Genomic DNA, 23,201 nt, shown 5'->3' on the forward strand with positions numbered 1-23,201 from the left:
TTTGGGGTTTGTGATATACTGTATGGCCAATATACCACGGCTAAGGGTTGTAAACACTGAATGTGCAACCACTAACTTTACATTTGTTAAAACATCTTGTCAGTCATCACCAGAAGTTTCAGGTAGCTAGCTAGCCAGCAAATGTTAACATAGACCTACAGTCCATAGCTAGTTAGATTATCCGACAATGATGTCCCCGTTATGTCAGCCATGATTATATGCTTACAGTATGAAATGTAAACATTTCTGATTTCCGAAACAAACTGGATCCAAGCATGCAAATGAGCCAACCCATGCCGACCTTTTAGGGACCACTGTCAATGGTATGCTTAGTTTCTGTGCAGTAAATTACTTATTGTCTTGTTGAAACATTTGATGTAATAAGTCATTGTATAATAGTTTGTAAAAATCAAAGTATACGCAAAAGGAAGATGAATTATTTCGAAATCTCTCATATAGAGGATACAGACTAAAAATAATTTAAAGACAACGCTTTGGTTTGTCTCGCTTTCCAATCCATTGCGCATGTCCAAAGTAAACGATGTGCCTATTCGATTACGCTGAACTCCGGGGCACTGGGTAGGAGCTCCATTTCAACTCGAACAGTAATCTGTGTCGCTCGCTCATTTTATCAACAAGGTAACATGGTGCATCGTCCAGAAACATCTATTTTCCATACATTTTGGGGGGAATTTCCCATGCAATCACATCTGCATGGGAAATCACAGAGTCCTCCTACTAATTACAACACGTGCTAAATTACAACATATTTGTTTTTAGCCAACTTCGTCACGGGCTTTGAACGGGGCACCTGGCTCACGCCCGGGAGGCAGACAGTCCCACATTGAATGCCATCAACTTTTAGCTAATGCGAAACACGCTGAAACGGGCGCCTGGACGAGATTAATCGAATCCCCTCACTGAAAATGGCTGCCATTGACTTTATAACGTTAACTGGTGACAGCGAGAAAAAACAAGCGTAAGATATTTTTTAACTTGTGTTTTAGGTAGCTACAATGTATAGTTTTCCATATAGGTTATTCTGCGTGTGGTCATAACCAGTTATTGTTTTGAAAAAAATCGTCTAATATACGCGTTGTTAGGTGCTAGCCAGAGTCTGTTTCGCTTCTAGCTAGCTAGCTTACAAGCCTATGTTATGGTAATGAAACTAGGATAAATACTGGACAAGGTTAGCCGAGACCCCCAGCCGTTTACTATAATCAATAGCTAGACCATCTGATTCAACTTGCCAATCATCAAGCCCCTGACTAGCTAATTGAATCAGGTGGGCTTGTTCAAGCTGCAACAAAATTGTGTAACGACTGGGGGTCCCCAAGGAAAGGTCTGAGAAACACTCAAGTTGCACAACTAGTTGTTGTATATTAAACCAGCAGTAGTTGTCAAATGAACCGATTACCATGGAGCATTCCAGTTGATTAATCATTACATTACTCCTTCCCATGTCCTGTCATGTGCAGGGGAGAGAAAGCAGAGAGTGGCAATGAAGAGGAAAACCAGGACCTGTCAGAGGAGGAAGGAGGCGCAGGGAAGGCAGAGGCCTGTTCGTCGACGCTCATGGGCGCCGCGACCTCAGCTAAGACCAAGAAAAAGAAACACAGGCACCGTAGCAAACACAAGAGACACAAGCAGTCTTCGCCTGAGGACAAGGAGCGACGCCACAAGCACCGGCACAAGCACAAAAAGCACAAGCGTAAAGACGGCCCCTTGACTGACGGCTTCCCCACCGGTGGCGACGACAACGCTTTCCCATACTCTTCCTCCGCCAAGCCGCCGAGACTGGAAGACGATGAGATGGCGCTTCTGGAGGAGCTGGAGAAACAGAGGGCCCTGATCCAAGCCGAGCTAGACAGTGAAATGACTGAGGGTGGCAGGGGGGTACAATCGGGCATGGCTCTCATACTCCAGGGATACCACTCTGGGGTGGAGGAGGATGGGGAGATTCAGGGGGAGAGGATGTGCAATGGGCAGCACTTCCGGAAAGGGGCAACGGGGCACGTGGCTGGCTCAGGCTCGCAGACTGCTAAAGACACCGGTAGAGTCCAGCGAGAGTCGACAGACGCCGGCAAAGCTAAGCAGAACAATCCCAATAAAAACGGCAGGAAGAGAAAGATGGACGGCAAGACCAAGGATCAGATGAGAGGACTGAGCACGTCCAGGGATAGAGACAACAGGAGACATTCCAGGAGTGCAGATTGCTTCAAGGAAAGGGCACAGGCGTCCAAGTCTCCTCCTGGCACTAGCAAGCAGCCTTCCCTGCCGGCTCCAAGCAGAGAGGCACAAAGCCAGGACAAACACAAGAAGGCGATCAAGTCCCCCGCCAAGGACGCTTCCTCTGGGAATGAGAACTGCTCTCCTGGCCTACGAGGGAGGCCGCCAGGTCCTGCCTCCCAACTGCAGCGCAGCAAGTCCCCATCACAGTGCCGGGACCTCCGGGCCTCCACCGGAGCCGAGCGAAGGGCCAGGTCACCGCCACCACTCAGAGGGGGCCACCCGAGCCCCCCAGAGAGTCAAAGGAGAGAGGTGGACCGACTGAGACTCTCACCTGGCAGGTCAAGACATTGTTTGGCCTCATGCCGATTCCACACACACACACACACACACACACACACACACACACACACACACACGCACGCATCACCAAAAAAAACATCCAAGTTGATGAGTTAAGAAATCTGGCCTTTTGTGTTTAATACAGATAAACAGGCAATTTTGTTTTCACGGAGGAGATGCATCTTCTCACAATATCTTCTCCACAAATGAATTTACTGTTAACATATTGTGACAAACTATTAGGTTTGGGGTTGTCACTCTCCCACTGGAATAGACCATGAGCATTGGGGGCTGTATTCATTAGTTCACACTGTAGCGAAACAGTTTACAATGAATAGTAGTGTTTCTTATGGGGTAAATGTAGCTTAGTCCCTCTCCGTTTCAGCTAGTCGCTTCCGTTTGGTTTCTAGTGAATACGATGGTGTTAGACACCACACCGAGGATGGTTAAGGGGCCGGGCTCACATTTTAAAACTACATCTCATTTAAAATAATAACAAGATGTTATATCGTCACATACACCGGATAGATGCAGTGAAATGTGTTTTACAGGCTCAGCCGTAGCAGTATGATAGGTGCAGTAAAATGTGTTGTTTTACAAGGTCAGCCATAGTAGTACAGCTCCCCTGGAGCAAATTAGGGTTAAGTTCTTTGCTCAAGGGCACCTCAACCTCAACCTTGTCTACTTGGGTATTCAAAACCGGTGACTTTTCAGTTACTAGCCCAACTCTCTAATTGCAAGTAGACAGCTGCTTTAGCCAGTATTTATTTAACCTTTATTTAACTAGGCAAGTCAGTTAAGAACCAATTCTTATTTACAATGACGGCCTAGCAAAAGGCAAAAGTCCTCCTGCGGGGACGGGGGCCTGGGATAAAAAATCATAAAGAAATACAATATTAATGTAAATATAGGGCAAAACACACATCACAACAAGAGAGACACAACACTACATAAAGAGAGACCTAAGACGACAACATAACACAGCATGGTAGCAACATGACATGGTAGCAACATGACATGGTAAAGAACCTTATTTGGTAAAGTCAACAGCACAAAGGTCGAGAAGTTAGAGACAACAATACACCATACAAAGCAGCCCCAACTGTCAGTAAGCGTGTCCATGATTGAGTCTTTGTAAGGGTCTATCGGCAGAATCTGAAGCAGATAAAATCCACGAAGAAGAAAGGAGTGTTGACGTAAAACCAGTACTTAATTGCCATGTGGAAGATGGCATGTGTCATCATGTCCCATCCAAACATATTCCAGTTTACGTCATCCACACATTGTATCGTGTCCAAATCAAATCACACACCCTTTTTTTTTAGGTAATGCATGGTGAACATTGAATGTGTAACCCCTTGTCCTGTTGCTGCGTGACCTTCAGGATTCGGAGCCAGGACGAAGCAGGGGGCCGTAGGGATGCCAGCGCAGCTCTAGGTGCCCGGCGACGGCTCAGCCGCTCACCATTCAGGCGGAGGTGTTGCTCTCCCAGGAGACGCAGCAGGTCTCCATTCAGGAGGAGGTGGGTGGAGGTACTTTTGTCCCAATATGTCTGATAACTGTACTGTCCCCTGTACTGTGTTGTGTATATGTCTGTGAGTCTAAAAATACACAAGTCATTCTATCCCGATTCTCTGTCCGATGGTCTACTTGGACCGAAACGTCATTCTTTATTTTAATCTTTACTCACAATAAAAAAATATATATATTATTATTATTATATATATATATATAATGGGGAGTGTTGCAACTTACCTATTTTGAGGTTATCATAGTTCTTCTAATTGTATTGTCACGTAACCGGATAGGTGCAGTGAGGTATGTTTTATTTACAGGAGCAGTTCAGTGAAGTGTGTTGTTTTACAGGTTCAGTGAAGTGTGTTGTTTTACAGGTTCAGTGAAGTGTGTTGTTTTACAGGTTCAGTGAAGTGTGTTGTTTTACAGGTTCAGTGAAGTGTGTTGTTTTACAGGATCAGTGAAATGTGTTTTACAGGATCAGTGAAGTGTGTTGTTTTACAGGTTCAGTGAAGTGTGTTGTTTTACAGGTTCAGTGAAATGTGTTTTACAGGATCAGTGAAGTGTGGTGTTTTACAGGATCAGTGAAATGTGTTTTACAGGATCAGTGAAGTGTGGTGTTTTACAGGATCAGTTCAGTGAAGTGTGGTGTTTTACAGGATCAGTTCAGTGAAGTGTGTTGTTTTACAGGATCAGTTCAGTGACGTGTGTTGTTTTACAGGATCAGTTCAGTGACGTGTGGTGTTTTACAGGATCGGTGAAGTGTGGTGTTTTACAGGATCGGTGAAGTGTGTTGTTTTACAGGATCAGTGAAGTGTGTTGTTTTACAGGTTCAGTGAAGTGTTGTTTTACAGGTTCAGTGAAATGTGTTTTACAGGATCAGTGAAGTGTGGTGTTTTACAGGATCAGTGAAATGTGTTTTACAGGATCAGTGAAGTGTGGTGTTTTACAGGAACAGTTCAGTGAAGTGTGGTGTTTTACAGGATCAGTTCAGTGAAGTGTGTTGTTTTACAGGATCAGTTCAGTGAAGTGTGTTGTTTTACAGGATCAGTTCAGTGAAGTGTGTTGTTTTACAGGATCAGTTCAGTGACGTGTGTTGTTTTACAGGATCAGTTCAGTGAAGTGTGTTGTTTTACAGGATCAGTTCAGTGAAGTGTGTTGTTTTACAGGTTCAGTGAAGTGTGTTGTTTTACAGGTTCAGTGAAATGTGTTTTACAGGATCAGTGAAGTGTGTTTTACAGGATCAGTGAAGTGTGGTGTTTTACAGGAACAGTTCAGTGAAGTGTGGTGTTTTACAGGATCAGTTCAGTGAAGTGTGTTGTTTTACAGGATCAGTTCAGTGAAGTGTGTTGTTTTACAGGATCAGTTCAGTGAAGTGTGTTGTTTTACAGGATCAGTTCAGTGACGTGTGTTGTTTTACAGGATCAGTTCAGTGACGTGTGGTGTTTTACAGGATCAGTTCAGTGAAGTGTGTTGTTTTACATGATCAGTTCAGTGAAGTGTGTTGTTTTACAGGATCAGTTCAGTGAAGTGTGGTGTTTTACAGGATCAGTTCAGTGAAATGTGTTGTTTTACAGGATCAGTTCAGTGAAGTGTGGTGTTTTACAGGATCAGTTCAGTGAAGTGTGTTGTTTTACAGGATCAGTTCAGTGAAGTGTGTTGTTTTACAGGATCAGTTCAGTGACGTGTGGTGTTTTACAGGATCAGTTCAGTGAAGTGTGTTGTTTTACAGGATCAGTTCAGTGAAGTGTGTTGTTTTACAGGATCAGTTCAGTGAAGTGTGTTGTTTTACAGGATCAGTTCAGTGAAGTGTGGTGTTTTACAGGATCAGTTCAGTGAAATGTGTAGTAGTACGGCACCACTGGAGCAAGTTAGGGTTATTTGCCTTGCTCAAGGGCACATTGACAGATTCTTCACCTTGTTGGCTCGGGTATTCGAACCATCAACCGTTCGGTTACTGGCCCAACGCTCTAACTGCTAATTTACCTGCCGTCCTAATCATGTTTTTCTTCAAGGTTCAATAGTTTTATACCGTGCATTCGGAAAGTATTCAGACACCTTGACTTTTTCCACATTTTGTTACGTTACACCCTTATTCTACAATGGATCAAATAAAATACATGTTTGCACATTTATATAAATATTCAGATCCTTTCACTCAGTATTTTGTTGAAGCACCTTTGGCAGTGATTACATCCTCAAATCTTCTTTGATATGACGCTACAAGCTTGGCACACCTCTATTTGTTGAGTTTCTCTCATTCTTCTCTGCAGATCCTCTCAAGCTCTGTCAGGTTGGATGGGGAGTGTCGTTGCACAGCTATTTTCAGGTCTCTCCAGAGATGTTCAGGGAGATCGGGGTTCAAGTCCAGGCTCTGGCTGGGTTACTCAAGGACATTCAGAGACTTGTCCTGAAGCCACTCTTGCGTTGTTTTGGCTGTGTGCTTAGGGTCGTTATCCTGTCTGATGGTGAACCTTCGCCCCAGTCTGAGGTCCTGAGCTCTCTGGAACAGGTTTTCTTCAGGTTGCTCCGTTCATCTTTCCCTCAAACCTGGCTAGTCTCCCAGTCCCTCCTGCTGAAAAACATACCCACAGCATGATGCAGCTACCACAATGCTTCATCGTAGGGATGGTGCCTGGTTTCCTCCAGACATGATGCTTGGCATTCAGGCCAAAGAGTTCAATCTTGGTTTCATCAGACCAGATAATCTTGTTTCTCATGGTCTTAGAGTCCTTTAGGTGCCTTTTGGCAAACTCCAAGCGGGCAATCATGTGCCTCTTACTGAGGAGTGGCTTCCATCTGGCCACTCTACCATAAAGGCCTGATTGGTTGAGTGCTGCAGAGATGGTTGTCCTTCTGGAATGTTCTCCCATCTCCACAGAGGAACTCTGGGGCTCTGTCAGAGTGACCACAGAGTTCTTGGTCATCTCCCTGTCCAAGACCCTTCTCCCCTGATTTCTCAGTTTGGCCGGGAAGCCAGCTCTAGGAAGAGTCTTGGTGGTTCCACAGGCCACTGTGTTCTGAGGGACCTTCAATGTTGCAGAAATAGTTTGGTACCCTTCCCCAGATCTTTGCTTTGACACAATCCTGTCTCAGAGCTCTACAGACAGCTTCCTTCGACCTCATGGCATGGTTTTTGCTCTGACATGAACTATCAACTGTGTACCAGGCAAAAGTTTGGACACCTACTCATTCCAGAGTTTATCTTTATTTGTACAGTTTTCTACATTGTAGAAATAATAGTGAAGACATCAAAACTATAAATTAACACACATGGATGTAGTAATCAAAAAGTGTTAAACAAATCAAAAATATATATTTTATTATTTTACCCCTTTTTCTCCCCAATTTTGTGGTATCTAATTGTCCCATTGCTGCAACTCCCGTATGGACTCGGGAGAAGCGAAGGTCGAGAGCCGTGCGTCCTCCGAAACACAACCCAGTCAAGCTGCACTTGTTCTTGACACAATGTGTGCTTTGCGCAGGCCCAACACAGGAGTCGCTAGTGGGCGATGGGACAAGAACATCCCAGCCGGCCAAACCCTCCCCTAACCCCAGCCGGCTGCGACAGCCTGGACTCGAACCAGGATCTCTAGTGACAAAGCTAACACTACCTTAAACCACTGCGCCACTTGGGAGGCCCTTCAAAATATGTTTTATATTTACGGTTCTTTAAAGTAGCCAACCTTTGCCTTGATGACAGCTTTGCACACACTTGGCATTCTCTCAACTAGCTTCATGAGGTAGTCACCCGGAATGCATTTCAATTAACAGGTGTCTTGTTAATTTGTGGAATTTCTTTCCTTCGTTAATGTGTTTGTCCCAATCAGTTGTGTTGTGACAAGGTAGGGGTGGTATACAGAAGATAACCCTATTTGGTAAAAGACCAAGTCCAAGAACAGCTCAAAAAAGCAAAGAGAGTCTGTCATTACTTTAAGACATGAAGGTCAGTCAATCCGGAAAATTTCAAGATTGTATTTTTTTTTCAAGTTTCTTCAAGTGCAGTCGCAAAAACCATCAAGCGCTATGATGAAACTAGCTCTAATGAGGACCGCCACAGGAAAGGAAGACCCAGAGTTACCTCTGCTGCAGAGGACAAGTTCATTTATAGTTACCAGCCTCAGAAATCGGCAATTAACTGCACCTCAGGTTGCAGCCCAAATAAATGCTTCACAGAGTTCAAGTAACAGACACATCTCAACATCAACTATTCAGAGGAGACTGCGTGAATCAGGCCTTCATGGTCAAATTGCTGCAAAGACACCAATAAGAAGAGACTTGCTTGGGCCAAGAAACATGAGCAATGGAAATTATGCCAGTGGAAATCTGTTCTTTTTTGAGATTTTTGTTTCCAACCGCCTTGTCCACCACTTGGTCTTTTAGAATTCAAGGCACACTTAACCAGCATGGCTACCATAGCATTCATTCTGCAGCGATACGCCATCCCATCTGGTTTGCGCTTGGTGGGACTATATCATTTGTTTTTCAGCCGTACAATGACCCAAAACACACCTCCAGACTGTGTAAGGGCTATTTGACCAAGAAGGATTGCTGCATCGGATGACCTGGCCTCCACAATCACCCGACCTCAACCCAGTTGAGATGGTTTGGGATGAGTTGGACCCCAGAGTGAAGGAAAAGCAGCCAACAAGTGCTCAACATATGTGGAAACTCCTTCAAAACTGTTGGAAAAGCATTCCAGGTGACTTCTTCATGAAGCTGGTTGAGAGAATGCCAAGCGGCCGCAAGTGGCTACTTTGAAGAGTCTCAAATATAAAATATTTTGATTTAAAACTTTTTTTTGGGGGGGGGTTCTACTTGATTCCATATGTGTTATTTCATAGTTTTGATGTCGTCACTATTATTCTACAATGTAGAAAATGGTAAAAATGAGTCGGTATGTCCTTACTTTTGATTGGTTGTATGTGTGTGCCTTTCCAAATCATGTCCAATCAATTGAATTTACCACAGGTGGACTCCAATCAAGTTGTGAAAACAGGATGCACCTGAGCTCAATTTCGTGTCTCATAGCAAAGGGTCTGAATACTTATGTAAATAAGGTATTTCTGTTTTGTTTTTTTAATTAAATGCGCTTGCTAAAATGTGTAAACCTGTTTTCACTTTGTCATTATGGGGTATTGTGTGTAGATTGATGAGGATTTTTTGTATATGTACATTTTAGAATAAGGTTGTATCGTAACAACATTTGGAAAAGGGGAAGGGGTCTGAATACTTTCCGAATGCACTGTGTATCATTCATTGAAATGACCATTGAACATCGGGAAATCTTACATATTGCACCTGGCTTTTGCTTTTCTTTCCTGCGACTCTTCTACGTAGGTCATTGGATCGGGACAGGATGGGACGGAGGCCGCAGTGGGGTTCCAGATCCCAGGAGGGGAGGCAGAGACTGAGCCGGGACAGAGAGGACAAGTTCAAGGGCAGCCTCTCGGAGGGAATGAAGGTCGACAAGGAGGACTCTGAAGATGAAGTGTAGGCAGTTCACTTGGGATTTTGATTTGATTTGCTTACTGTTTACCTCAGACGTGTTGAATGGATGGATCATACACAAATGATACAACATTAATCCATTTCAATGTCATTAATTAAATCACACACCATTTTTTTTTTTTTTTTTTTAGCAATATAAGCTTTTGTCAATGGTTGTGGGGCGGACGACCACATTGTATGTGTGTGTGTTGACGTGGTTTGTCCTGTAATAGGCTGGAAGATTACGATGTGGATGAGGACGACGAGGAGGCTCTCATCGAACAGCGGAGGCTACAGCGTCTGGCCATCGTCCAGGTGGGTAAAAAGGCGAATGACGTCATCATCCCCTCTGCGCCGACCTAACTTAACCAGAGCCACACAGCCATGTTGCTACAATATGTATTTTAACCTTTCTCTATTGGCTATTGTCATGCACGGCATGCAAACATGACACGCACAGCTGTTTGATTGTTAGTTCAACAATTCGAATGGCGTTGGACACTGTGCGCAGTGCCAATACTCTGGCCACACTCCTAATCCCAGGTTTTGTGTTGCTTAGTGCCAAGGGAGTCACTCAAAATACTTAATGGCACGCCCACCTTTTTGATTGGCTGATCGGGTCCTGGTGTGTTGATCACATTAGTTTCTGATTGTTGTGTAAGATGACTACATCGGTAGGCAGGAAGAAGGCTGGGCTGAGCGACAGAGAGGAAGGGAGGGCAGTGTATTCTGTATTCCTGGAAAATGTAACCCCCCCCCCCTCTCTCTCTCTCACTCTCCCTGTCCACCAACCTCCCTCTCTCGCTCTCTGCCTATCCACAAACCTCCCTCTCTCGCTCTCTCTCTCCCTGTCCACCAACAACCAGAATTCCTGTAGGCCCTCCCAGCACACCACTAAGAATACCAATAATTGTGACCATATAGAGATGATTTTGTATGCACAATTTTAATTTTTTATTATTTAGAAAAGGGTGCACATTTTAAAATGTATCATGTTTATAATCACTAGAGAATAAACTGGATGAGCTCCGATTGTGACTATCCTATCAACGTGATCTGTGGTACTGTAATATCCTATGTGGTGTGTCTCTTTGTTAACAGCTCGTGCGCAATCTGTCATATTAAGGAAGTCTTGGGATTCTGCTCGACTTTTTATACATATTGTCTGTTTTTATACATATTCTCGTGCCTGTGCTTGCATATTTTTGCTGACGTGTGTGTGTGTGTGTTTATTTTTCTGTGAACAGAAGTACAAAGGAGGGAACGAGGACAGTAACATGTCGGAACCCGGCAGCCCGCAGAGCAGCCAGCGCAGCCGCTCGCCCTCGCCAGACGACATCCTGGAGCGCGTGACGGCCGACGTCAAAGAGTACGAGCGGGAAAACGTGGACACCTTTGAAGAAAACATCAAGGCTAAGCACAACCTCATCGAACAGGAGAAAGATGGTAAACATATGTGCTGTATATAAGTGTGTGTGTGTGTACATCAGACCTGTCAACTAAGACATAGATCTATGACAAATACTTTCAACTAATTGATCTTCGCTTGGTACATTATGGAAACCATAGATTACTCTGTTGTTAAATACTATGAAGTGTCTGACCCAGGTGGGTGTTTGTCTGATGCAGTAGTAGTAACAGCAGCACTCGGTTTGTTTTTGTTTGTTTGTTTGTCTGATACAGTAGTAGCAGTAACCTCAGCACTCGGGATGTTTGTCTGATACAGTAGTAGCAGAAACAGCAGCACTCTGGATGTTTGTCTGATACAGTAGTAGCAGAAACAGCAGCACTCGGGATGTTTGTCTGATACAGTAGTAGCAGCAACCACAGCACTCGGGATGTTTGTCTGATACAGTAGTAGCAGCAACCACAGCACTCGGGATGTTTGTCTGATACAGTAGTAGCAGAAACAGCAGCACTCGGGATGTTTGTCTGATACAGTAGTAGTAGTAGTCGTCAGCTTAGTAGTAGTAATCAGCCCAGCAGTAGCAGCAATTGCAGGCTCAGTAGTAGTCATCAGACTAGTAGTAGTGATTCAGAAGTGGAACGGGGATACCTAGTCAGTTGTACAACTGAATGCATTCAACTGAAATGTGTCTTAAGTATTTAACCCAACCCCTCTGAATCAGAGAGGTGGGGGGGGGGGGGGGGGGGGGGGGGGGCTGCCTTAATCCACGTCTTCAGCACCAGGGGAACAGTGGGTTAACTGCCTTGCTTAGGGATAGAACAACAGATTTTTTTTAACCTTGTCAGCTCGGGGATTTGATCCAGCAATCTTTCGGTTACTGGCCCAACGCTCCTACCCCACCAGACTTCCTGGACATTGATCGATTTTTCAAATATAGTTCATAAGTCTATTACTCAATTACTTATTAATATGATGTTAATTTCTCATGTACTCTTGACTTCTTAATCAATGAAATATATATTTGTAAAGTTATATTGACATCAGCAGTTGTCAAGATGCTTTTACAGATTAACAGTGCTTGATCTTAAACTCGAGCCCATTTCTTTCCTAGAAGGAACCAACCCCAAAAAACCTTCTGCCCCCGACATGTTTACTGAATCGGATGACATGTTCGCCGCCTACTTTGACGTGAGTACTCCTCCCGTTGCTTTGATTCCATTGCTTTGTTTGGAATCTGACCACCATGACTTGTGCCAATGTGTCTTCAACTTTTTTTTTTTTTTTTAATGAAGTTGTCTATGGAATAGGATCCTGTCAGGTAGGGTTGCTAAGAGTGGTGTCCGTGTCTCGGGTCGCCCTTGTTATTATTACTGTTCCAAACACGCGTCTGTCAGCGGGTAACTTTAGACCGGGCCACAGCGTTTTCTCTGGTGACCTTTCTGTGAGGCAACTGAGAACTGCTTGTCCGATTTTTGAGTCGGGATAAGCGCGCAAGTTGGGACTTTAAGCGTAAATCATTTGTTAATGTCAGTGCGGGGCCAAACGTTTGGCGTGTCAATCTCAAGTCAGAATACCACCTCAACTGTGGTTTTGTATTGTAGCCTGACAGTCAGACCTTGGTTCAAATGAGTGTTTAAATGGGCCTGCATGGGGTGCCAGATGGACATCATTTGCACTTTTGGGACTGTTCCTTTGGTTCCATTGCGCCAGGCAAGCTCAATCAAGCACATATTCCCATCAGAATAATAACTGATTTCTTGAAAGGGGGGGAAAAAAACGAACATTGGGAAAAACCATTGGTTTCCCGTCATACTAACACTAAGTGATTTGTGGCCACTGCAGAGTGCAAGGTTTCGAGCAGCAGGTATCGGGAAGGACTTCAAGGAGAACCCCAACCTCCGAGACAACTGGACAGACGCAGAGGGATACTACCGTAAGTCCCATTTGGAATTAAAGCTCCTTCTTTATTTTGTTCCTTCATTTGTTTGTTAGCTTATTCATTCATTAATCACTACTGAACAAAACATATAAAACGCAACATGCAACAATTTCTAAGATTTTTACTGAGTTACAGTTCATATAAGGAAATCGGTCAATTTAAATTAATTCCTTAGGCCTTAATCTATGGATTTCACATGACTGGGCAGGGGTGCAGCCGTGGGTGGGCCTTGGAGGGCACCCACTGAGGGGCCAGGCTCAGCCAATCAGAATGAGTTTACTCCTCAGCACCCTACCCAAATAAGATTTTTGTTCAGATGGAATATTTCTGGGATCTTTTATTTCAGCTCACGAAACATGGAACTAACCCTTTACATGTTGAGTTTTAATATTTTATGTTGGATGTTTATTTATATTCCAGTCTCTGACATGGCGTGTTTTGATATTTCTTAATGTCCGTGTGTTTTTATTTTATATTTTTTACTGCTATATATTACTTTTAGAGCTAGGGGAACAAGCATTTCGCTGCAGCTGCTTTCACATCTGTGTATGTGACCAATAAACTTTGATTTGCCCGAAAATGTGAAGATGGTTGTTTACCTGCAAAATTACAATTTCTTGTTGGTCACTAATTCACACAACAAAGAGGATCAGACAATCTGTTTTACTCGCCTGCTACCTCGGACGTGTAACTTTTGCTTAGCGTGAGACGCTCCTGTTCAGTTCAACAAGTCCTGAGCGTAACCGTGCCGGCTCTGTTTTGAGCATAATTTTCAGTTCTGGTTCTATTTTCAAGATTTCAACACGCAGCTCACGCCTGAGAGCAAAAGGATATTGTGGGTAGCATTCTGCTCGCACTGACCAAAAGTTACTCTTCCAGTGCGTGTTAGGCTACTGGAATTATGTTTTTAATTGTATTCTTCCTAATGGCGCAACCATAGAGCAAGCTCACTTGCCCAGCTGCCATGAATCCCATAAATTGTCAGTCTTTCACCTAAACAATGGGAATGAACCATAAAGATCTGTTTTAGGCCCACTGGAATTCTTTGCCGTTTTTGTTTACTTGCCCCAGGCAACAGGGAAACGCTTAAGGACAATCCCTACTTTTTCATAACCAATTAGCTAATACATTCAATGTCTTTTGCTATTTGACAGGACTCAATATCGGGGAGAAACTGGACAAACGGTACAGTGTGTACGGCTACACGGGGCAGGGCGTGTTCAGCAACGTCATCCGAGCCCGTGACGTGGCCCGCGCCAGCCAGGAGGTTGCTATTAAGATCATTCGGAACAACGAGCTCATGTGAGTGTCGTTTACCAATAGCTAGTCTTGGACCCGGTTCTGTAGGCAGAAAACATTTTGAAACTGGGGAGATACTACCTGCTGTTCATTGACTACAGCTCAGCGTTAAACACCCAGCTCATCACTAAGCTAAAGACCCTGGGATTAAAACACCTCCCTCTGCAACTGGATTCTGGACTTCCTGACGGGCCGCCCCCAGGTTGATTATGTTATTTAGGATCCCCATTAGCTAACGCCTATGGCAACAGCTAGTCTTCCTAGGGTCTGACACATTACGAAAAATACATTAGAGAAAGTGGTGAGGGTAGGCGACAACACATCCGCCACGGGGGCCCCTCAGGGGTCCGTGCTTAGTCCCCTCCTGTACTCCCTGTTCACCAACTACTGCGTGGCCACGCAAAACACCCAACACCATTAAGTTTACCGATGACACAATAGTGGTAGGCCTGATCACAGATGATGAGCTGGCATATAGGGAGGAGGTCAGAGACCTGGCAGTGTGGTGCCTGGACAACAACCTCTCCCTCAATGTCAGCAAGACAAAGGAGCCCCCCCCCCCCCCCTCAGGAGGATGAGAAGATTTTGCTTTGGCCCTCAGATCCTCAAAAGGTTCTACAGCTGCGCCATTGAGAGCATCTTGACTGGCTGCATCACCGCTTGGTATGGGCAACTGCTTGGCATCCGACCACAAGGCGCCACCAAGGGTAGAGTGTACAGCCCAGTACAGTGCTCCTTGCCATCCAGGACATCCTATACCAGGGGAAGGCCCTAAAAATTGTCAGACTCCAGCCACCCATGTCCTAGACTATTCTCTCTGCTGCCGCACGGCAAGCAGTACCGATGCACCGAGTCTGGAACCAACTGTTCCCTGAACAGCTTCTTCTACCCCCAAGCCATAAGACTGGTTAATAATTAGTTCGGTTTGGTTAACTATTTAACTATCTGCGTTGACCATTTTTTATTTTGCACTCATTTTTTTTTTTGGACTCATCACTTACACTGCTGTTACTGTATTATCTGTCACTGTGTTCCTAGTTACATATCTACCTCAGTTACTATTGTGGGTAGATATTGTACAGGCTTTTTGTTATAGCCCTGCTCGAACACACCATATTCCACTAACCTGTACTTATTATTATCTGAGCCAGGTGTGTCAGAGCAGGGCTGGAACCAAAAGCCTGTCCACCCAATAGCTCTCCAGGGGGACCTGTACTACTGGTACACCAGTGTGTCCATGACTTTAGACTCATCGAAGTGGTCTCTTTGTCCCAAAAGGCAGAAGACTGGGCTCAAGGAGCTGGAGTTCCTGAAGAAACTCAACGATGCCGACCCTGACGACAAGTTCCACTGCCTGCGCCTCTTCCGACACTTCTACCACAAGCAGCACCTCTGCCTGGTCTTCGAGCCTCTCAGGTACCACCCTCCAGGTTACTGGCACCCCTAGATTGAGTACAGTGGTTCCCTTCTCATTGTATAGGCAGGGTTGGCCTAGGGCTGTTGCGGTCACGAAAAGTTGTCAGCCGGTGATTGTCAAGCAAATAACTGTCAGTTTCACGGTAATTAACTTAATTAATGAACACATTTAGCATCTCCTGGCTTCAAGCCATTGATGCAGATCTTTTGAACATCTACATTTTTAAAAAGTCTAATCAATTCATTTATTATAGCCTACACCTTCACAATGAAGCCATTTTATTTATTTTAGACCGGTTTTAAGAAGCATGATTTGAAGAACATGTAGTCTATTTCAGAACAGAATAGCATACTCTTGAGTTGTCCTGATGTGGCTATGCCAAAAGGCTGTGGGCTACGCTAGTTCATTTAGCAGACAAGATTTGCTTAGAATTCCGGCATTATTTTATAGTAATAGTTAAGAATAAAATTGAACAGAGCTGAATAAAATAAAGGATATTTTCTCCAAACGATTGGAGGGAATGCTGAGTTGTGTTGAGCGGTTAACAAAGAAATAGGTATTCTTATACATTAATAACTCTAAATTAAGCATAATTTTAGTTGTTCTACAAATGTTGGGCTATACGTTTTGATTTTTAATACATTTTAATGCTGCATGATCCTCTTTTTAGTAGAGGCCATCACTCTGTTTTCTTGCACAATTGCATAGCCTGTAGAGATGTTGCGCAACATAAGCTCATGGGCTCTTATTAAGTGTTTAATTAGATGTTCTATTACATTTACATTGATGTCAGAGTGATTTAGAGGGACAATAGAGTACTGGGTACCAGGCAGTTCGCAAGTTTGGTAGGCTACTAATGACCAGCAGCGGCATCAGAGCTTGGAGAAGCCTAATTACCTTGACTCAACCAGGTATTTACCGCCGGTGTGGCGGCAATACGGTCACCGCAACACCCCAAGGTGGGCCCCTTCCGCATAGGTTTGCTCTCCCTGTGTTAAAGAATGTGGTTTCAATTGATCATTTTTTGTTGTAAAAGCCTTAGCTGCTGGAGATGGAGTCTGAAAAGAGGTGGTCTTATTGACGCAAAGAGGCTGTTTTGAAGTCTGAGGTAGTCTGCTGCTCTCTGTCCTGGGGATGGGGGAAATCGATATGGAATGGTGATGTTATTTTTGCCCATTTTATATCAATACTGTGACTCCCAAGTATCGATTTTTCTTCATTTTTTTTGTATTTTTGCTGGGCAGGTAACGTTAGCTAGCACTAGTCGGCTGTACTTGCAAAATACTTCCAGTATTTCTCATCCTATAGCTTGTTCTGTTTAAATACTAGAACCGCCTGGCCTTTCGTCCTACAGGTACCCGCTAGAGAACGTTGCCCGTCATCTCCTTTAGCATCAGATGCATATCAACCCACAAGGCGCTGAAACATAAGCACCAACACATGATAAATAGTGCATCAACTATTGTAAAGGATTAGTTGCATGAAGAGATATTTGTGGAACTATATTTTCAATTTTAAACAAAAAATAACAATAGTTATTTGTTTTGTTTTATAGTCAAGGATATGTTTTGTTCTAGAAAAAAAAAAGCATAGGCCTATCGCCTATATTAGTTTCCCTTAATTAAAATGGATTACAGTAATGTTTTTAATTGTATCAACTTTATTTGTAGATTAAATTAGTAATAGAGTTATAGTAAATAATAAAGTCCAGTTACAGCTGCTTTTGACAAAGTAGGAAATAAAAAGGATAATATAACCAGCCAGGTGCTCAGGTGAAATTGTTTGCTATATATTCCTTAACAAAGGCACCAGTGCATGAACAATTGTAAAGGATGAATTGCCTAAATAAATAGCATATTTTTAAGTGTAATGTTATTTGTTTTTGCTTAGTAGCCAAAGCAATGCTGCTGCGTTGGGGGGGGGGGGGGGGGGGTCGTCATGTGCTGAATACAGGGACCGCGGGGGGGGGGGGGGGGTCGTCATGTGCTGAATACAGGGACCGCGGGGGGGGTCGTCATGTGCTGAATACAGGGACCGCGGGGGGGGGGGGGGGGTCGTCATGTGCTGAATACAGGGACCGCGGGGGGTCATGTGCTGAATACAGGGACCGCGGGGGGGGGGGGGGGGGGGTCATGTGCTGAATACAGGGACCGCGCGGGGGGGGGGGGGGGTCATGTGCTGAATACAGGGACCGCGGCGGGGGGGGGGGGTCATGTGCTGAATACAGGGACCGCGGGGGGGGGGGGGGGGGGGGGGGGGGTCATGTGCTGAATACAGGGACCGCGGGGGGGGGGGGGGGGGGGGGGGAATCATGTGCTGAATACAGGGACCGTGGGGGGGGGGGGGGGGTCATGTGCTGAATACAGGGACCGCGGGGGGGGGGGGGGGGGGGGGGTCATGTGCTGAATACAGGGACCGCGGGGGGGGGGGGGGGGGGGGGGTCATGTGCTGAATACAGGGACCGCGGGGGGGGGGGGGGGGGGGGGGTCATGTGCTGAATACAGGGACCGCGGGGGGGGGGGGGGGGGGGGGGGTCATGTGCTGAATACAGGGACCGCGGGTATATTCTTTGAAAATGTGACGTTTGGAAATAGAGCTGCACCTCTTGAATTCTGAGAGGTATTTGACACAGGTAAATGTCATAGAAACTGCAGAATATGCTCTTTCTGGTACTGTATAGAAATCTAAAGGGTTTTTTCCTGCATGTGACTCTGAAGAAGGATTTGTCATTCTTCATTCTATGCATTTGTAAATGACAAGATTGGCCCGTTTTCTTCGTGTACAATTTGACAGCTGATAGGCCTAATATGGTCACTCATCAGATTATTGTCAAATGACTGGCATCGTTTTTACTTCCTGTTCATCAACTTAAGAGTCCAGGATATGTTTTGCATTATTCTAAAGGCCTACTGCAACAAACAGCATTTCATGTCATTTCCCTTACAATTCATTTGATTAGTAATAGAGTTATAGTAAATAAAATGTATTGTAAAAGGTTTTTATTTTTTTAATTGTTTACATAAAAGGTGAGCGTTCAAATTATTAACATGAGTGCCAACGCTGATCAATAGGCATAACACACACACTCATTATTACACTATAGCTGTTCCAAATTAAATCAACCTCTTCACCCTCGTCATCCAGTTAGGCCTAATTTAAATTCAATTGTGTGAAGTAAAGTGCACAATTATTTATTTATTTATTTATTTATTTATTTATTTATTTATTTATATATATATATATATATATATATATATATATATATATATATATATATATATATATATATGAGAGAGATCAATACTTTTCTGTTTTTTTTTTTTTACTCCTCCTCAGTATGAACCTGCGCGAGGTGCTGAAGAAGTATGGCAAAGACGTGGGCCTCCACATCAAGGCGGTGCGCTCCTACAGCCAGCAGCTCTTCCTGGCCCTGAAGCTGCTCAAACGCTGCAACATCCTTCACGCCGACATCAAACCTGACAATATCCTGGTACGTCACCTCTAACCCACTGTAGCCCCCAGAGAGAGACAGTCACCTCTAACCCACTGTAGCCCCCAGAGAGACAGTCACCTCTAACCCACCGTAGCCCCAGAGAGAGACAGTCACCTCTAACCTACCGTAGCCCCAGAGAGAGACAGTCACCTCTAACCCACCGTAGCCCCAGAGAGACAGTCACCTCTAACCCACCGTAGACCCAGAGAGAGACAGTCACCTCTAACCCACCGTAGCCCCAGAGAGAGAGTCACCTCTAACCCATCGTAGCCCCAGAGAGAAGATTGTATATTGTATATTTCCAAACAATCGATCATGATATGATGCCTTGTTGGTATTATGACCCGCTTGCGGAGATAACTGTCAGTTTTGATCAGGGCACTCTACCCTTACCAGTTTCTCCCGGTCACATGACGGGAGTGGAACTCAGTTCAGTCTAATTGAACCCACCCAGTGTGAACAATATGCTATTTCACGGTGCTAATTGAACCCACCCAGTGTGAACAATGTGCTGTTTGACGAAGCTAATTGAACCCACCCAGTGTGAACAATGTGCTGTTTGACGGAGCTAATTGAACCCACCCAGTGTGAACAATGTGCTGTTTGACAGAGCTAATTGAACCCACCCAGTGTGAACAATGTGCTGTTTGACGGAGCTAATTGAACCCACCCAGTGTGAACAATGTGCTGTTTGACGGGGCTAATTGAACCCACCCAGTGTGAACAATGTGCTGTTTGACAGAGCTAATTGAACCCACCCAGTGTGAACAATATGCTATTTCACGGTGCTAATTGAACCCACCCAGTGTGAACAATGTGCTGTTTGACGGAGCTAATTGAACCCACCCAGTGTGAACAATGTGCTGTTTGACGGGGCTTTGATGTCACCTTTGATCTTTTTAAACCTGTTGGCTGGAGTTTTTTTATATAGGTCAAGTGGCATATATATATATATATATATATATATATATATATATATATATATATATATATATATATATATATATATATATATATATATTTTTTTATATATATTTTTTTTTATTGGTTTGTTTTCAACAGGTGAACGAGTCGAAAACCATCCTCAAGCTCTGCGACTTTGGTTCAGCGTCGCACGTGGCAGAGAATGACATCACTCCCTACCTGGTTAGCCGGTTCTACAGGGCGCCGGAGATTAGTGAGACTCCTCTCTTCTTGTCTTTTCCTACTCTTCTCTTTTTGTGTTCTTCTCCTCCTGTTCTTTTTTTTTTTTTTTATCCTGTAACGACCCTTGACCTGGAGAGCTATTGGGTTCAGGCTTTTTCTCCAGACCAGTTATATTCAGCTAATCACCTGCTCATCAAGTCCTTGATTGATTGAATTAGTGCAGCAGTTCTCCGCGGACACTGCTGTAGGTCTTAACTTGAAGGGAAAATATTCAACTGTCGTGTTTAGTACTCGCCAAACCGAATGAAAAACTGCGTAAAATAGGGAGGGGGCTACTCCCCCCCCCCCCCCCCCCCCCCCATTATAAAACATTTTCAATCTTTTTGAAAACGGTGTGCCCTTATGAACACAACGCTCATCAAACATACTAATTTTCCATAGTTTGACCCAAGTCCCCTAAAGCCTTTATCTGTCCTTGCAGTCATCGGGAAGCTTTACGACCACGGCATCGACATGTGGTCCGTTGGCTGCACTCTGTATGAGCTGTACACGGGCAAGATCCTTTTCCCAGGGAAAACCAACAACCACATGATTAAGCTCGCCATGGACCTCAAGGGCAAGATGCCCAACAAGGTCAGACCAAAATCCACCAACCACAGAAAATCTCCCTTCACCCTGCTAAGGGACATTTAACTGTACTGTAGGGTCCATCCAGAAACACTCCCTTCACCCTGCTAAGGGACATTTTACAGCAGAAAAACAATTTATTCAGAAGTGTTATTAGAATTCCAATTTTAAAAAAATCTGAAGAATCTAAACTCTTGAGTTTCTGGTTAGTTCCTGAATGGAATCATTTGAAATGGAATTGACCCCCAACTATTATCTTTCTATCCTGCACAGATGATCAGGAAAGGCGTGTTCAAGGACCAGCACTTTGACCAGAACCTCAACTTCCTGTACACCGAAGTAGACAGAGTTACTGAAAGGGTAGGAGGTTGTTGTTTTCTCTCATATTGTCTCAGTGGGAATGTTAATGGAGGATAGTAAGCTACGCCATGTGTCTATTTTTAAGGACCCTACTTTTATGAGGATGACTCTAAAACCTTGTGATCTGCAAAAAAGTAAAACAAACCCCAAATGATATGATGTATCGATTTATGTCCATCTCATCTCTATGGTGTCATTGCTCGTGCCTTCTGTCCTTACTCCTTTCCCCCTCCCCCCCCCTCTTTCTCCCACTCTTTCTCTCTCCCTCTTTTCATTCTCATTTTCCTCCTCTTCCAACCCCCCCCCCCCCTTCCATATCTCTGCACATTTTCTCTCTACCATCTTTGTTTTCTTCACTAATTTCTCCTTTTAAAACCGTTTTTGTTTTCCTCTCTTTCTTCTGTCCCACCTATTCACAGGAGAAGGTGACAGTGATGAGCACCATCAACCCCACCAAGGAGCTGCTGGCTGACATGGTGGGCTGCCAGCGTCTGCCCGAGGACCAACGCAAGAAGGTGGCCCAGCTCAAGGACCTGCTGGACCAGACACTTATGCTGGACCCGGCCAAGAGGATCAGCATCAACCAGGCCCTGCAGCACCCCTACATCCAGGAGAAGATCTTCTGACCACTTCGTACTGTATCCACTCACAGTGATGCATTGATTTCTGCAACCAGTACTGAGTCCTTAGTTTGACTATGGTTGGACCCCCATCCCATTTGGCACTGCTGATGGAGAGGAAGTAGTATTTTCTTTCTTCCCCTGTTTGAACCACACACACACACACACTCTCTCTCGTTTTTCATCGATCTTCTGGATTGTATAAATAACCGTAGTAGGGCTCCAAGCAGAACGCCTGCTGCATAGCATATGTTCAGTTTCAGCCTACCTGCAAGTCAGATAGTTCTGTCTCATTATAAGCCCCTCTATCTCATGGACAGTAAAGCCACTCGAGTTGGACTTTCATCCAATCAGATCTTCCGTTTTTTGATTGGCCCCTTGCAGGTGACTGAAGGTGGATGATATTTTTTGCTGTAAAAAAAAAAAAAAGTGAATTCTGATTGGGTTAGTCAAATGTTAATTCTGATTGGGTTAGTCAAATGTTAATTCTGATTGGGTTAAGTAAATGTTAATTCTGATTGGGTTAGTCAAATGTTAATTCTGATTGGGTTAGTCAAATGTTAATTCTGATTGGGTTAAGTAAAATGTTAATTCTGATTAATGAGGAGGGTTAGTCAAATGTTAATTCTGATTATTGGGGAGGGTTAGTCAAATGTTAATTCTGATTGGGTTAGTCAAATGTGAATTCTGATTGGGTTAAGTAAAATGTTAATTCTGATTGGGTTAAGTAAAATGTTAATTCTGATTAATGAGGAGGGTTAGTCAAATGTTAATTCTGATTATTGGGGAGAGTTAGTCAAATGTTAATTCTGATTATTGGGGAGGGTTAGTCAAATGTTAATTCTGATTGTTGGGAAGGGTTAGTCAAGTGTTAATTCTGATTGTTGGGAAGGGTTTTTGAGTTAACGGTCATTCATGAGTTGCCAAGGCAGTGCCAAGGCAGGGAGGGTAACCCAATACCCTTACCCTTTTGAATGGGATGTTTGTACAGTGGGTTGACTAAACTCCTGTTACCTGTGATGTGGTGCAGGGCCAGCATAAATGATGTCTATATCCGCGTCTCCCCCAGGTATTGAAAGCCCCCATCCACCCTGTCCCCACATCCTGGTGTCTGTGCAGGCCCTGGTCCGCATGCCCGTTCTGCTGCTGCCTGTAGGTCTGTCAGTGCCGAAAACCCAAACGGTTGGGGGGGGTCCTTGGGTTCTACTTGAGCACACCTGCAGGGATGGCCCCTCATGTTTAAAGCAGGTTGTATACCACTTACAGTACATTGAAGGTAAGCTATCTCCCCCTCCTAAAAAAAAAATAAAAAAAAA

The 23,201-nt window shown here is 44.3% G+C and overlaps 1 protein-coding gene across 2 annotated transcripts; it reads left to right on the forward strand.

Annotated features, from left to right (window-relative positions):
* Nucleotides 1–905: 905 nt before the first annotated feature.
* Nucleotides 906–23,201, forward strand: LOC139375808 (serine/threonine-protein kinase PRP4 homolog). 2 transcript variants are annotated; one of them, XM_071117680.1, is made up of 15 exons: nucleotides 906–979; nucleotides 1,479–2,570; nucleotides 3,956–4,093; nucleotides 9,427–9,579; nucleotides 9,810–9,891; nucleotides 10,824–11,022; nucleotides 12,096–12,172; nucleotides 12,827–12,917; nucleotides 14,078–14,225; nucleotides 15,501–15,638; nucleotides 18,976–19,129; nucleotides 20,195–20,309; nucleotides 20,760–20,911; nucleotides 21,179–21,265; nucleotides 21,685–23,201. In XM_071117680.1, the coding sequence occupies exons 1-15, from the start codon at nucleotides 927–929 to the stop codon at nucleotides 21,889–21,891; spliced, it is 2,886 nt and encodes a 961-aa protein (XP_070973781.1). In that variant the 5' UTR covers nucleotides 906–926; the 3' UTR covers nucleotides 21,892–23,201. The 2 variants fall into 2 exon arrangements, with proteins under 2 accessions (XP_070973781.1, XP_070973782.1); XM_071117681.1 differs by having other exon boundaries at nucleotides 12,099–12,172.

This window comes from Oncorhynchus clarkii, chromosome 20 (assembly GCF_045791955.1).
Source record: "Oncorhynchus clarkii lewisi isolate Uvic-CL-2024 chromosome 20, UVic_Ocla_1.0, whole genome shotgun sequence".
NCBI classification, from domain to species: Eukaryota; Metazoa; Chordata; class Actinopteri; order Salmoniformes; family Salmonidae; genus Oncorhynchus; species Oncorhynchus clarkii.

Coding starts and splice junctions, on each gene's coding strand:
- LOC139375808 (XM_071117680.1), top strand. CDS start 927: ATGGCTGCCATTGACTTTATAACGTTAACTGGTGACAGCGAGAAAAAA. Junction 9,892..10,823: donor AGCGTCTGGCCATCGTCCAG/GTGGGTAAAAAG, acceptor TTCTGTGAACAG/AAGTACAAAGGAGGGAACGA. Junction 20,912..21,178: donor AGGGCAAGATGCCCAACAAG/GTCAGACCAAAA, acceptor TATCCTGCACAG/ATGATCAGGAAAGGCGTGTT.